Source organism: Hylobates moloch, unplaced genomic scaffold, assembly GCF_009828535.3.
Source record: "Hylobates moloch isolate HMO894 unplaced genomic scaffold, HMol_V3 SCAFFOLD_17, whole genome shotgun sequence".
Classification (NCBI taxonomy): Eukaryota; Metazoa; Chordata; class Mammalia; order Primates; family Hylobatidae; genus Hylobates; species Hylobates moloch.
In genome coordinates, this window is record NW_026652292.1 from 30,454,905 (window position 1) to 30,469,832 (window position 14,928).

At 39.6% G+C, this 14,928-nt stretch overlaps 1 protein-coding gene across 2 annotated transcripts in view; it reads right to left on the bottom strand.

Moving 5' to 3' along the window:
* Nucleotides 1–14,928, bottom strand: part of ADAMTS12 (ADAM metallopeptidase with thrombospondin type 1 motif 12) — a 364,317-nt gene that overhangs the window by 75,212 nt on the left and 274,177 nt on the right. For both annotated transcript variants that reach the window (XM_032135811.1, XM_032135809.2), the window contains one exon: nt 711–837. In XM_032135811.1, coding sequence (XP_031991702.1) covers nt 711–837 — 127 coding nt within the window. The remainder of the gene's footprint in view (nt 1–710; nt 838–14,928) is intronic.

Here is a 14,928-nt window from a genome sequence, read left to right on the forward strand (position 1 = left end):
ACTACCTTCTAGGATCCCAGTCTCTTGAACCAATGTGATTAGCAACACCCTGAATATTGCTGAATATCTCTATAACAGTGGCTGTCAACTGAGGATGATTTTACCCTGTAGTGGATATCTGCAGACATTTTTAGTTGTCATAGCCTGGATTGGGAGGGAGGGAGTTCTACTAGCATCTAAGTAAACACAGGCCAGCAATGCTGCTAAGCCTCCTGCAATTCACGGGCGGCCCCCCACAACAAAGAGTCAGCCAGCCCCACATGCCAGTAATGTCAAGGTTGGGAAAACCTGCTCTCTGAGCCCCCTCTTCTGGACAGCGTGAAGTACAAGTGGGCACTGTGATCGGAAGGTGCCAACCTTTTGTCTGAAGCTGGTGTTGCACTGGTAAAGCCCTGGGAAAAAACTCTATAGTAAAACTACTTTTGGGTGATCCACTTAGCATTCTCTTCACCAGTGCTTTGGCACTTAGTCTTGCCAAATAATTAAACACAGAACACATCACCTTGTGAAGATACTGCTCTTGGGAGAATATGTCCTCACAGCTTGCCACAGTCTCCAACAGCATAGCCACAGAAAACTCTAACCACGTTCTTGTATTTATCCAAATAACAAAACCACACAACATTTCTTTATCAGCAAGCACTAGGTCACTCTTAGTCAGACATCACTGTGGGCAGACACATAGAGTTCCAGCTGTTAGTGATGGTTACCTGGGTGGACAAGCCTTTTCATGGCACTTCTTCTGTCTCCCATTGGGCTGTGTTTCTGGGTCACAGAATGTAGCTTTCACCATCCCGCGGCCCTTCTTTATGCAATGGGCAGTTTGGCGGCGGATACCTGGGGGTCAGACAGAAAGATTCACACGTATTGAATCCTGAGCCCACATGCTCATGGTCAGGTGAGGTACCTGACCATGTCAACGATCATGCTGACGGCTGATGGGAAAGTTGTTCAAAAGTTACTTGGTTTTAAAGGAGGGATGAAGAATAGGGACCTCTTGCGATTCACCCTGATGCTGCAGCTGGCAAGAGGAGGAGGAGAGCTTGCCTAGGAAAAACTGCAGATCATAGAAGTAGGAGGTAAAGCCTGTTCCATAGATTATAGTCCAGCCGTGGAGACGAAACTAACACACACATGCCAGGTGGAAAACCAGATGAGATTTAAATAATGAAAGTAGGCTGGGCGCAGTGGCTCACACCTGTAATCCCAGCACTTTGGGAGGCAGAGGCAGGTGGATCACTTGAGGTCAGAAGTTCGAGACCAGCTTGGCCAAAATGGTGAAACCCTATCTCTACTAAAAATACAAAAAATAGCTGGGTCTGTTGGTGGGCTCCTATCATCTCAGCTACTTGGGAGGCTGAGGCCTTGAACCCAGGAGGTGAAGGTTGCAGTGAGCTGAGATCGTGCCACTGTACTCCAGCCTGGGCGACAGAGCGAGACACTGTCTCCAAAATACTACTGCTACTACTAATGAAAGTAGATATAATCACCAGGTGTTCCAAGGCAATTGCCACATTATTAGCTTAATTAAAGGCTAGAGGAGACAGATATCTTTATATTAGTTGAGGTCAGTAAACTCTGAAAGACTGAAATATAATTTAAAATAATGTTGTGAAGTTTGAGATGTTTTTTTTTTTTAAATATGGAGATTTGATAGCAAGGATTGATAATCCTGCTGCCTTCAGAGACCAGGTAGTTAATGTAAGTAAGGGACTCACACAGGGTCTATAGGCAAATGAAGCCTTGTCTCAGGCACTGTTCTAAACTATGTGTATTTATATCAATAATGTATTACCTGTTATCTATTACGACGTATAATAACCCAAACCTCTCAACAACCCAATGAGATCAGCACCATCATTATCATTATCTGACAGGTGAAGAAACTGAGGAACAGTGAAGTCACAAAGGTTGAGAAAGGGAAAGGACCACTGACTTTGATAACTAGGACATCATTAGCAAGGGAACGTAGAGGAGTGGCCAGACTGTCATGGACTGAAGTGAAGGGACAGTGAAGAAGCAACTCAGCATCTCCCTTGAAAGGGCTAGTGCTCACATGTGATATGTGAAATACTGGGTAAGAATGCTAAAGAAAGACTAAGAACCCTGACAGGCAGAGCAATCTGTACAAAGGCTGGCACCCTGAGCTCTCAGGATGTCTAGACCTTGTGTGGGCTCACTGGTGTACAGAACTCCAGAATTGGAAAGGCCCTGAGCAATCCAATGAGCTGGTCACCTGAGCTGGTCACCTCCTCCCTTTACAGCCAAGGACACTGAGGGGCTTTCCCGCAGTCACACAGCTGGCAGGACTGACCTGGAACCTGCTGTCCTACCACCCACCACCTCGCGCTGCCTCAGCATGGACTCGCTTCAGCCAAATCCCCCTGATGCCAGATGGCATCTCGTCACTTAAAAAAGTGTCAGAGGGAGTTGCAAAACAGTAAGTAAATCCTTTAAAAAAGAACAATTTGTTTTGTTTTCAAGAGACAAGTAAACCTTCAGCCACTCAGGCTTTCTCAACTAACAGATGTCGGTGGAGTAGAGACTCGGATCGTTGACATCAGAGAAGCTGACATGCATCTGCCATTGGAGAGTGGGGGGAAAAAGTTTAGCTGCTTAGAAGTTTCATTAAAGCTTGGGTGGTTTGGCAAATTCTTGATGTCAAAACATGAAAAGGACTGTCAGATGACTGTAACAGGTTGGAAACATTCCCAAAAGGCTTATGTCTGTGCACGAATAGCAAAGATAAGTGTGCTTAGTGTTCCTGTCTCCAGAAAGGCACAAAACCTTACATAAAATCCCCTTCGGAAAGTTAATAACATTGCATGGGTCAATCCACTGCACCAGCTGGGAGATGAATGGATAGGCCAGGCAGATGTCATCAAGGGCAAAAGGAAAAGGGATAACTGTGTGTCAGAGTTTCTCCACTGACATTAATGGTCCTGGTGACCATTATTCTTCTCTCGGCAACTGCATTCTTATATACTACAGCCCTTGTATGTGCCAGGTGCCAAGCTAAGCCCAATCTTCCAATGAGAGCCCCAACCCAGTAAGTCGACTTCCCTGACATTACAGGATAGCAATACCTGGCCAAGGGCTTCTTTCTAAAGTCTAATGCTTGTGTGTTCATTTGGTAAAATTTAATTTATCAATTCATTTCTTATCTATTCCTGGTTAAATAAAAAAAAAGAAAGAAAATAAATCGAATGCAAGCGTCCTGAGTTCTAGTCCCTACTTTCCCTTCTACACATCACTGGGTTTAGTCTATAGGAAAATGAGAACAGTGATATTCATGCTGTTGGAGGACAGGAAGCTCAGCTAGTTTATCCTGGAAGCATCTCTTACATTTTAAAAGTGATACTCCATAAAAGGAAGACAACATTTAATCATTGGAAACCTTGGATAATGAAAGGATCTGATTAATATAATTTTATGGTTAACCTAGAAAATGGTTTGTTGAAACGATTGTCAGAATGTTTCAAAATGATATTAGTTCATATTGCCTTCTTGAGTGTGCATATGGCAGCTCATATTTTCCAAAGGTGGCTGCAACAATATTCACCCATTCAGCGTGCTCTTCTATAACATGACCTTGTCATCCCTCACTGAGACAGAGTCTAATTCCCCTGGCCTTGAACTAAATGCAGAAGTGATGCTGTGTGACTTCAGAGGCCAGATTAGAAAAGGCCGAGCAACTTCATCTGCTGCATCTGTGTCTCACTCTCGGGACACTCCAGCTACCACAGTGGGGAAACTCAGCGCCCTTGGAAAGGCCACATGTAGGTGGACAGTCAGCCCCAGATGAACCTAGCCCTTGGATCAACAGGCTCAGGTGCCAGTCACATGAATAAAACAGCATTCAGATGGTTCTAGCCCCCAGGCATTGAGTCTTCCTAGCCAAAGTGCCAAACACAGTGGAACAGAGGCACAGCATACCCAATGGGTCCTGTCTCAATTTCTGACCCACAGAATCTGTGGCGTAATAAAGGGGTGGATGTTTTACTACACTAATTTAAGGGTGCTTTGTTATATACCAGGAGTAATGGAAAGAACACTCAGTAAATGTGACCTTTCTTCTTTCCTCCAGTCAAGACCCAGAGCTGCAATTGAGCTTGGCTTGCTATAGTCCAACCATGATTGATTTTATTGATTTTTCATGTTCTTTTCTCTTGTGCTACAGTTCTTCTGTTTTCCCTCCAGATCCACTGTGCCTCTTTCTCTTCCCTGCCCTAAACCTCAAGAAGGTCATCCTGTGGATTGCTGTGGCTTCCCATGAGATTTGGGAAATGGAGGCACTATCTCCTTGTTTAACTGCTCCTTCCTCTTAATTCTTTAGGCCTAGGGATGGTAGCCTTATTCCCCTGACCCTCCATTGTTAATGGGCAGGGGCAGTAAATTACCTTTCTCAATTTCCCTAAACCCTACCTATACCTTTGAAAGTAGGCATGGTTGTCAGCTTGACTGTGCCAGCTGTTCCCTGCTGGGTCCCTAACTGGTAATATCTCCTTTGCAGTAAAAATCCCAAACTATTCATCTTCAATGATACACTCATTAACTCTGAAAATCAATTGCTGAAATAAAATCTTTCTTTGACATAGTAATATCTCTTGTGGAGGGGGTTCGAATCAGTCACCCTTTTAAGAGCAGTTATCATTATGTGACACTGCAAATGCAGGAAATACAACACATTCAGCTAAGTCTATGTGACCTTGATCTTTCCCTGGAAATTAAAGAAAGATAAATGATACTGGCTTTTTATTTGGCTTGCTATTTTTTCCCTTTCTCTTCTATACCAAATATAGTCCCAAAAGAAATTCCAGTTAATTAAGGATGCCAATCAATATGTTGCCACAGCACTAAGTTAACTGTTTATCTGGAAGCACTAACTTCAAAACACACAAAGTAGAAATCAGTCGCATTCCAAAATATATGAGAACTAAATTCAAAATGTTATTTCCAGATGATTCTGAATGCCTTTCCCCATGTAGCAACCAGAACGTTGCCATGCAGCAGTAAATACTTAGTAAATCTCATTGGATACTAGCAATGAAAGGTCAGCTAAGTGCCTTTAAAAGAACTGTCTTCCTGTACCCTAAACAGGAGTACTCATCTTGAATGAAAATTATGCCTCGATATAAGGAACAAGCAATGTTCCCTACATCTAAAAGAAAATGATATAGCTCATCATATTCTCAATTCAATATCGAGATTGTAAAATCAAGGGTTTGTTATGGTTAATTTGATTCAAAAATTCAGTTTAGACAACTGAAAGACTTAGATAAAACAAGTGGAGACACAGTTTATTGTAATGACTTATGGCAAAAACTATAGTATTTCCTATTATGTAAAAACTTAAAGATTAGATACTTAAGAGAGTGAACATTTAATTACAGCATGTGAAAATTTCAAGGCATTGTATACTCAATCTTTAAAACACTGGTAAGATCTCTTTTTTAAAATAACCATTTAAGTGAGAATGATACCAGTACAAGTTAAATTGCACATTAGCACATAAATTATAATCCTCCCCAAATTAGACATAATATTGATTTTAATAATAAAAAATGATAACAATTCTGTGACTCAATAAAGAGCTTGTCACTTACAATTCCCCTAAATAAGTAGCAAACATTAACTTCAAAGGAAGAAGAGAAGTGTGGGAGTTGTATATCCGTCCATCTCTCTTGTCAATGAGTCCATTCTTAGCCAACTTCCACTTTAGGTTCCCACTAAATATTTACCTTTTTTCTTTCTGGCTCTCTTGGTTTCTTCATCTGTTTTCATGCTCTATGAGTTCAGATCTACCCTTCATAATGAAGGCTCTGTCAAGGACAGCTTGGGTCTCATGACTATAGAAGCTCAAACACATTGAACTGTGCGTGTGTGTGTGTGTGTGTGTGTGTGTGTGTGTCTGATCAACAATCACAACATTAACAGCACCATCAAAATTGGAACTGGTTTTGAATCCTGCTTTTGACATTTACTTACTGAGTGATCTTGGACAATCCTGCTAACCTTCTCAAGCCTCAGTTTCCTTGTCCTAATCTTCATGATGGCAAAAGATTATAGTATAGGGTTGTTGTGAGGAAAAAATGATGTATGCATCCTGATATGCCCACGATGTACCCTAAGTCCTGGTGCTATGCTGAATGCACATAGTAGGACTTTGAGAAAAGTTTTGGAACCTGAATCCAAAGCCTCTTTGTAACCCACTCATCCAATCGTGAATATTAACTCCCTCTAAAATTCTGCTTCCTGCACCTCATAAGATCAGGGTTTGCTTCACATTCTGAGACTAGGGAATAAAGCGAACTCAACTCATCCAATTCAATGAAGCCCTAGTTTTCATACTTCTGTGATGTAAACTCCTTCCTACAAACAACTAGACCCTTGTTACACAATTCATTTTTATTTCCTAGCTCGAAAGAACATTGATATTGACTTAAATAACCACAAATATTGAATGTATATTAGATAATAAGATCTTATTTTACTATCATCATTTGTTGAAACCTATACCTCTCACATCAGTAAAACTCCAAGCCACTACTTTTTCTCTCCTTGAAATGCCAATGAACTGTTACATAAGTTCGTAAGTTGACTGTCATGGTTATGGGTAACATAAGAATTTATACAAGAAATGCTTAAATAAGGTGCTTAAAGAATGTTTAATAGTCTTAGGTAGAAAAAGATTCTGCCCTATGAAGGCGATATTTTCAAAATTCACCACAATCAAGAAGTATTCCTGCCTGATTATGACTCCCTTTCTGTGTCCAAGTCAGGGACCTCATTCACTTAAAGAAAATCAGAGGCCAACAATGCCTCACAGCTCTCATGGGTTAACAAGAAAAGCAGGCAGTCAGCATTCCACAGAGCACACTGAGCAAGGCAAAGCTCCACAGAAACCAACTGAGAAATTCCAGGCAACCGCATTATTAGAGAACAAAACTAAGGCCTCGAAATAAGGGCAGGATAAATCTCCTGGCCACACAGGGTAAAAATGGAACTAGGAAGACTGGCTAAATAACAGACCATTAGATTATCCACTCTGATTAAGGATTCTCATTTCTTCATTAGTGAACTACAACAACAGAAAGGTTATCAGACCTCCACTGTATATTACTAGTAGTTTATTTTATATATTTATGCATTTAGTAAACTATATGATCCTCATTCTAGAGCATCCATCTCTCAATTCCAATAATTTAATTCCATTAAAATCATCTGAATTCATCCTACTATTATCTTTATAAAGACCTACATTATGACAGATCAATATCTCAACTTGGTTGATCCTACCGGACCATTATGGTGGACAAAGTCAGATGGATTAGCACCAAGATGAGTGCACTTTGAAAATGTTAAATAAGTATCTGACTCTGAGTTTCCAAAGAAGTGTATTCTGCTTTCTAAGTATCAGTATATGGTCACAAATCAGGGTTATAGCGGAATAGGTGCTTCTATTTATGAATCTCGTGCTTTATCAAGGATATGTGGACATTATCTCAAGCACGGTTACACTGAGCTTTAGTAGGAATACTATTGGATAAATCCTGTAGGAACTAGTTTCAGTAAACAGAAGTATCTGCTCCACACTAATTTATTTCCAATGAATGTGATCTAGTTTATAATTCAGTTTAGAACAGTCAAACAATCTCCAGGAACTTTGCAGGCATGGTCTTTGCAGTTTTCAATATTTGCTTTTCCTACCAGCACATGACATTTTTTGAACAAAGGGACAATGACTAAACTCCAGAGAGAATTTACCCAGGAGATAAATGAAAAGGAGAAGCCCAGGGTAGGGCAGGAGAAGTGTTCTCTCTTTTGTGTAGGCCACTGTTGTACCTACAGGCCCCAAAATGCAGAATCAAGATCACTGAGCACAAAAATGGCAAAGGTCACGTTCAGAAGTGAGGAGCTATTTTCCAGCAGTAGGGCCATTCCAGGACACAGGAAATTTTGTTTAGACTCTATTATAACTGACAGAACTCTGCAGTACTAGGGTTGCAATGAGGCAAAAAGGTGGCTTTTGCATCTCTCTAAAAGTGATCCTGAGCTTCTGCTCAAATATTTTCTTATAAGGAGTCCTGAAGCTTCCTGTGGAGATGAATATCTGTGTCAAGCCATTTCTGCAGATGTTTCTTCACAGATAATCTATTGGCTGAACTTTCATTGGTGATCTTTTGATGGGTGACTCAGATAAATTACTTTCATTAAGCCTTCCATAATGCATGGTAATTCTCTTCCAAGTTTCCTGAGGAGTACTCAGTCCTAAATTCCACTAAAGTCAGAGCGTCACTCCCCATGGTAAGGCAGAAGTAAAAGCAAATGCGGCTGAGGGGAGAGAAGAACAGATACTGGCTTGGAGATAAAGCTGTCACTGGCATTCTCTGAGAGTGCCCTTTACCTCTGAGCAGTAAACTGTGGAAAATAGGCTGGCTCTCCTACCAGTGAGCTCAGTTTAGACTATTGTCTTGCCAGTTTTTCACATGGATCTCCGATCTAGAACAAAGGTAATATTTTAAAAATTCAAAATCAGAAAACAACATCTTAGTGAATTTACGCTTAAATACTTCTTTGTTCCAAATGTGTAACAGTCATATATAACATACAAACATGTAAACAAAATTATATTATAAAATACAAAAAATAAGGCACCACACTCCAATGTAGTCAAATATCCCTGCAAAATACTGAGCAGAACTTAAGTGAAGCGCTTAACTTAAGCAGAGCTCTGTCAGGTTCCTGGCCTTGTTTGTGTCTTGCTACCTTCTTAGGCCTAGAACTCATCAAGAGTGAATGCAGTTAATATATGTATGAATTTATATCATATTAAGTAAACTCTATCCAAGGAATGCCAGTACAGCTCAGTAACAGAAAATCTATTCATGGAGTAACCAAATTGGCATATTAATAGATATAAAACATGATCATCTCAGTAGATACAGAAAAATATCAGATTCAACACTCATTTATAATGAAAGATGTCATAAACTAGGAATAGAAGAAAATTTATTTTCCCTGATAAAAATCATCTGAAGGAGCAGGAATGAAGTGGGCAGATCACCTGAGGTCAGGAGTTCGAGACCAGCCTGGCCAACATGGTGAAACCCAGTATCTACTAAAATTACAAAATTAGCTGGGTGTGGTGGCGCATGCCTGTAATCCCAGCTACTCGGCAGGCTGAGGCAGGAGAATCGCTTGAACCTGGGAGGTGGAGGTTGCAGTGAGTGGAAATTATGCCACTGCACTCTAGCTTGGGCAAAAAGACCAAAACTCCATCTCAAAATTAAAAAAAAAAAAGAAAAGAAAGAACAACTCCCCCCCAACCCCTGCCACCCTACTTAGCACAATCACTTTTGAAAAGTTTTAGGCCTGGGAAGTTAGCAAGACAAGAATTCAATTTCTAATCAAGAGCTCAGCTGACCTACCTGCTGGCTCCATCACTTTATCCGGTATATTGTCAATGTCACCATGAGACAGCAGTTCTAAACAATCATGACAAATCCTGGTCCTGAAATGAAGCCCTGCAGTGTGGTCAGGTAAAACTGCAAAAGTATTAGAAAGGGTGGGGTGCATACAGACAGAAGATGGGAGAAAAGAGGCAGGAGAGAGAAAAAAGAAAAAGCCACTAAAAGGAAATTACACTCTAATCAAGCCTGTAAATTATAATTCCAAAAACATTTAGAGAAATCGAATGCTAAGACAAGCTGCAAAGTAATTAGAATAGGAATCCACTCTGGGTGAAATAAATTTGATAGGGTACTCTGATAAGCTTTAAAATAAGCATGTTACTGCCTTTGGCATTTTAATTAGACATACATAAAAATAACTCTTCTTCAGACCTGTTTCTTGTTATATGTTCTTCGCCACAGTGGATGACACCACCATTTGGTTACTTACCCAACGGAGCACACAGGGTGTTACCTTTCAATCTTCCCTATGCTCACATCACTCTCCACTAATAGATAAATGGAATCAACCACTGAACCCAGTCTAGCCTATTTCCTAAATAGCTCCGCATTTGTACAATTTTTCCATCTATGTCACTTTAATTTCAGTTCTAGCCACTGTATTATTTCCCTTGACCGCTGCAAAAACTTTGGATATCTTCTCCTTACCTCTTGTGTTTTTCTCCCACACAGAAATAAAATGTTGAGGATGTTCCAATAAATTTAAAAAAGATATAATTTCTATTAGTCGAGCATAATAAATTTTAAAAATGAAAGAAACAAGAATAGATACATATAAAAATGACGACTAGAAAACTTGGGGAAAATATATAGTCATTGAAATAAAAAATGCTGTGGTGAGGGTAAATTCTAGACAGGACACAGTTGAAGAGTAAGTGAGCGATGTTGAATAAAGTTCTGAGGAACTCAGAATTTAGTTCGAAAAGAAAAAATATTTGAAACATATAAAAGCATTTAAGATGTGTACAGGGTAGATCGAGAAGTTTCAGCATTCATATAATGGGAGTCACGGAACAGAGAATAAAGAGGAAAATCAATGAGTAGTATTTAAATAGATAATTACTAAGAATTTTCTGGCACTGCTTTTTAACAATTACATTTTACATATATTCATTCATTTAATTCTCCTACCAACCATACAAAATTTCTCACATTTATAGATGAAGAAATTGAAGCACAAAGAAGTTATACAAGGTTATATAGTTGATAGCTGGTTAAGCTGGGATTTAAATCTGAACAGTCTGGTTCCAGAGGCCACAATCTTTTTTTGAGATGGAGTCTAGCTCTGTTGCCCAGCCTGGAATGCAGAGGTGCAATCTCGACTCACTGCAACCTCTGCCTCCCTGGTTCAAGCAAATCTCCTGCCTCAGCCTCCCAAGTAGCTGGGACTACAGGCGCGCATCACCACGCCCGGCAAATTTTTGTAATTTTTGTAGAGATGGGGTTTCACCATGTTAGCCAGGCTGGTCTCAAACTCCTGACCTCAGGTGATCTGCCTCCCAAAGTGTTGGGATTATAGGCGTGAGCCACTGCACCCATCCCGGAGGCTACAATCTTAATGAACTACCATGACATACTAATAGGACTATTTATTACTTAAGAATGAGAAAGAGAGCCATGGGACCAGGGAAGATTTTATACAATTGCAGGAGACACTTACCTGAATGCTTCTCTATCTTAACGGAAAATAGTAGCCAGTCAACAGGAAGAAAGAATAATATAAATGAATGAGAAAATGAGGAGTACCTATTGACCCATATGGTCAAGGAGAAGTGTGAAGAAACTGTAAGGATGAGTTGCCTTCATGCACAGACCACTGCGTGCCCACTCTAGCCACTTGATCTGCAGACAACTTACCTTTGAATGCATTCGTGAGTCCTATGTGAGGACAGAAGCATGAAAAAAAATCTCCCCCACCTAACCAAAGTAGGACTGACTAGAACCAGTGGAGAAATTTCTTTGGAAGCAAGAACAGCAACAGACACAAACCATTGTTATTTTATATAAAGTTGCAGAGAAAAAAGAGGAAAAGTAACCCAACTCATTTATGAGCCTTCTATAACTTTGATACCCAACTGAACAAGGAGAGTGCTGGAAGGGAATATTAAAGATAGATCTCATTCATGAATGTGATGCAAAAGTCTTAAGTGAAATATTAGCAAACAGAACTCAACAGTGTATATAATACATGTATGAATTTATACCACATTAAGTAAGCTTTGTCAAAGGAATGCCAGTACAGTTCAATAACAGAAAATCTATTCATGAAATAACCAACTCTTTTAGCATATTAATGGAGAAAAACTATATGATCATCTCTCAATAGATGCAAAAAAAATTAAACAGATTCAACACTCATTTATAATAAGGTAATAAGCCAGGAATAGAAGAAATTTTTTTTTTGCTGATAAAGATTATCTGAAGCATTCTTATCAAAGTCAGCAGAAAGGCATACATGTCTCTTTTTGTCTATTGTGATCTATTCCATTCAGCACTCTGTTAGAGGCCCAATGCAATGCAATGCAATGACTTCAAAAAACAAAAAGTAAAACATCTGGAGAGGAGATAAAAATTTTCTTATTACTGAAACAAAAATTCAAAAAATTCTACAGACAAACTGAGAACTAATAATAGAGTTCAGCAAGGTTGCTGGATACAAAATTAAAACACAAAAATCAAGAGCATTCCTATATATCTCTAAGGAGAAAATAATTCTTAAAGAATCCCAAAGACCTGAATAGAGAGATCTATTATATTCATACCTTGGCTATTCAGGCTCTTTTTCGGTTCCATATGAATTTTAAAATACTTTTTTCTAGTTCTGTGAAGAATCTAAATGGTAGTTTAATAGGAATAGCATTGAATCTGTAAATTGCTTTGGGCAGTATGGCCATTTTAATGATATTGATGCTTCCTTTCCATGAGCATGGAATGTTTTTCCATTTTTTGTGTGTTATCTCTGAGTTCTTTGAGCAGTGTTTTGTGGTTCTCCTTGTAGACATCTTTCACCTCCCTAGTTAGCTGTATGTATTCAGACCCAGGAAAACTCAGTTTTAAAGGTATCAATCCTCATATAAGTAACATACAAATTGATCACAATTCCAATAAGGATTTTCTTGGAGGTTTACAAATTGATCCTAAAATTTAGTAAATAAGCAAAGGCCAGGAATAGATAAGAAGATTTTTAAAGAGAAAGAACTAGATAAGGAATTTTAATACTAACACATATATAAAGCTGCAAAAATTAGAGAACTAGATCAATGCAACAGAACAGGAGCCCAGAAATAGACCCGCACCTATAAGCAAATTGGATAAATGCCAGTGAAAGAGCTTCCAGATGGCTGAACGCATGTAAGTTCCTGGAGGGTGGAGCACCCACAGGGGGCATGGAAGCTCTGTCACCTTTCCACTCAAGCATTTCCAAATGCCCTATGCATTTCTTCATCTGTTTCCTTTGTAACATTCTTTAGAATAAACCAGTAAGTAGCACTGTGCCACACCTGGGAAGGAGGAAAGACACACAAAAAGCATCAAGCATAGAACCTGTCATCCAGGAGTTTACAGTCTGGCAAAGGAGATAAGACGTGCACACAAATATTATAATTAAAATTACAAGTTGGCAAATAATCAGAGGTAGATGAAGACGGAGTCTGATCATTTTAATAGAATACTGTGCTTTAAAAACCAAGCTAATAAGATTCTAATGACTACAATTCCTAGAAAGTTGGGTCTTTTTACATATATACTTACAAAACTGGATGGAAAAAGGAAAACAAAAGAGAATTATCACTTATCATGCTTAGAGTTCTCACAGATAGGACCCAGTCAGTTTGTTGTTTGAGATGCCGTTCCTTTGACTCTCTGACAGTAGCAAAGCATCACACAAAGTTGCCCCAGAGAAGCCACAATGAACTCCATCTTTACACATGCAATTGCAGGAACAAGAGGAAAGAAAACCAGTTCCACTCAGAGGTACAGACAAAGAAAAGCACCCTCCCAAGGAGCCTGCATGGTAAGTGATCATGGAGAGCATCACTCGATCAGAAAGGCGGGTGAGTTATTAGCTTAGTCCCAGCCCTCCTATTTAATGCAGGACAGTGGTGATGTTTAACAAACCCTGGCTGTGGTGACAAGCCTGGGATCTGATGGAGGAAATCCAATTGAAAAGCAGCCAAGAGAAACAACAAGCTAGAAACAGACGTTCCAGCTACTAGGATGCGCACACATTTAACCTGAATTACACGTAGGTGGGATGTGATGAGAGCACTAATTTCTAAGTACTGTCTAGAGATTTCACCTCCTCCCCCATACAGATATTGTCAAGTGCAGTTATAGCCATCCACATTAGTTTTGTCAAATTCTCAGCAATTTCTTTAAAATAAGATACTAAAATAATAACAGTTTTAAAAGTGCCAACAAGGAGGGGTTGTCATATTAAATAAACGTGGTTGGAATAATTGATTATTCCTAAGGAAACTGGATTCCTACTTTACACCTCACACAAAAATAAATTTACGTGGGTTAAACTCCCTATGTGAAATTAAAAACGTTTAGAAGAAAATATAGGATCATATCTACATAAAGGATAGAAAAGTATTTTTAGTTAAGACACCAAAAGCACAAACTGTAAAGGGAAAACAGATGAAAATCATAATATTAAAATTTTAACTTTTTTTTTTTTTTTGACTCAGGTTCTCACTCTGTTGCCCAGGCTGGAGTGCAGTGGCAGGATGTTGGCTCACTGCAGCCTCAACCTCCTGGGCTCAAGTAATCCTCATGCCTCAGCCCCCACAGTAGCTGGGACTACAGGCACCCACCACCACCACCACCACACCTGGCTAAGTTTTGGATTTTTTGTAGAGACAGAGTTTCACCATGTTGTCCAGGCTGATCTCGAAATCCTGGGCACAAGTGATTTCCTGCCTCACAAAGTGTAATATTTCTACTTAATATGAGTTCTGCTTAATGTAAATAAGTCAACATAAACAAAGTTTAAAAGACAAGGCAAAGACTAGAACAGAGACTTGCAACATTTTTGGTTCATATTGCCCTCCATGTTTCAGTCATTTTTCATGCGGCCTCTGTGCAAAATAAAACATTTAACAGTTCCATTCATTAAATAATTCAGTCTTAATAAAGATTTATGGTCCAACAACTTAGTAGCCATCTGAAAAAATAATACATATAAATTGAAAAACTGGCCAGGCATGGTGGCTCATGCCTTTAATCCCAGCACTTTGGGAGGCCAAAGCGGGCAGATCACCTGAGGTCGGGAGTTCGAGACCTGCCTGACCAACATGGAGAAACCCCATCTCTACTAAAACTACAAAATTAGCCAGGCATGGTGGCGTATGCCTGTAATCCCAGCTACTCGGGAGGTTGAGGCAAGAGAGAATCACTTGAACCCGGGAGGCAGAGGTTGCGGTGAGCTGAGATTGAGCCATTGCACTCCAGC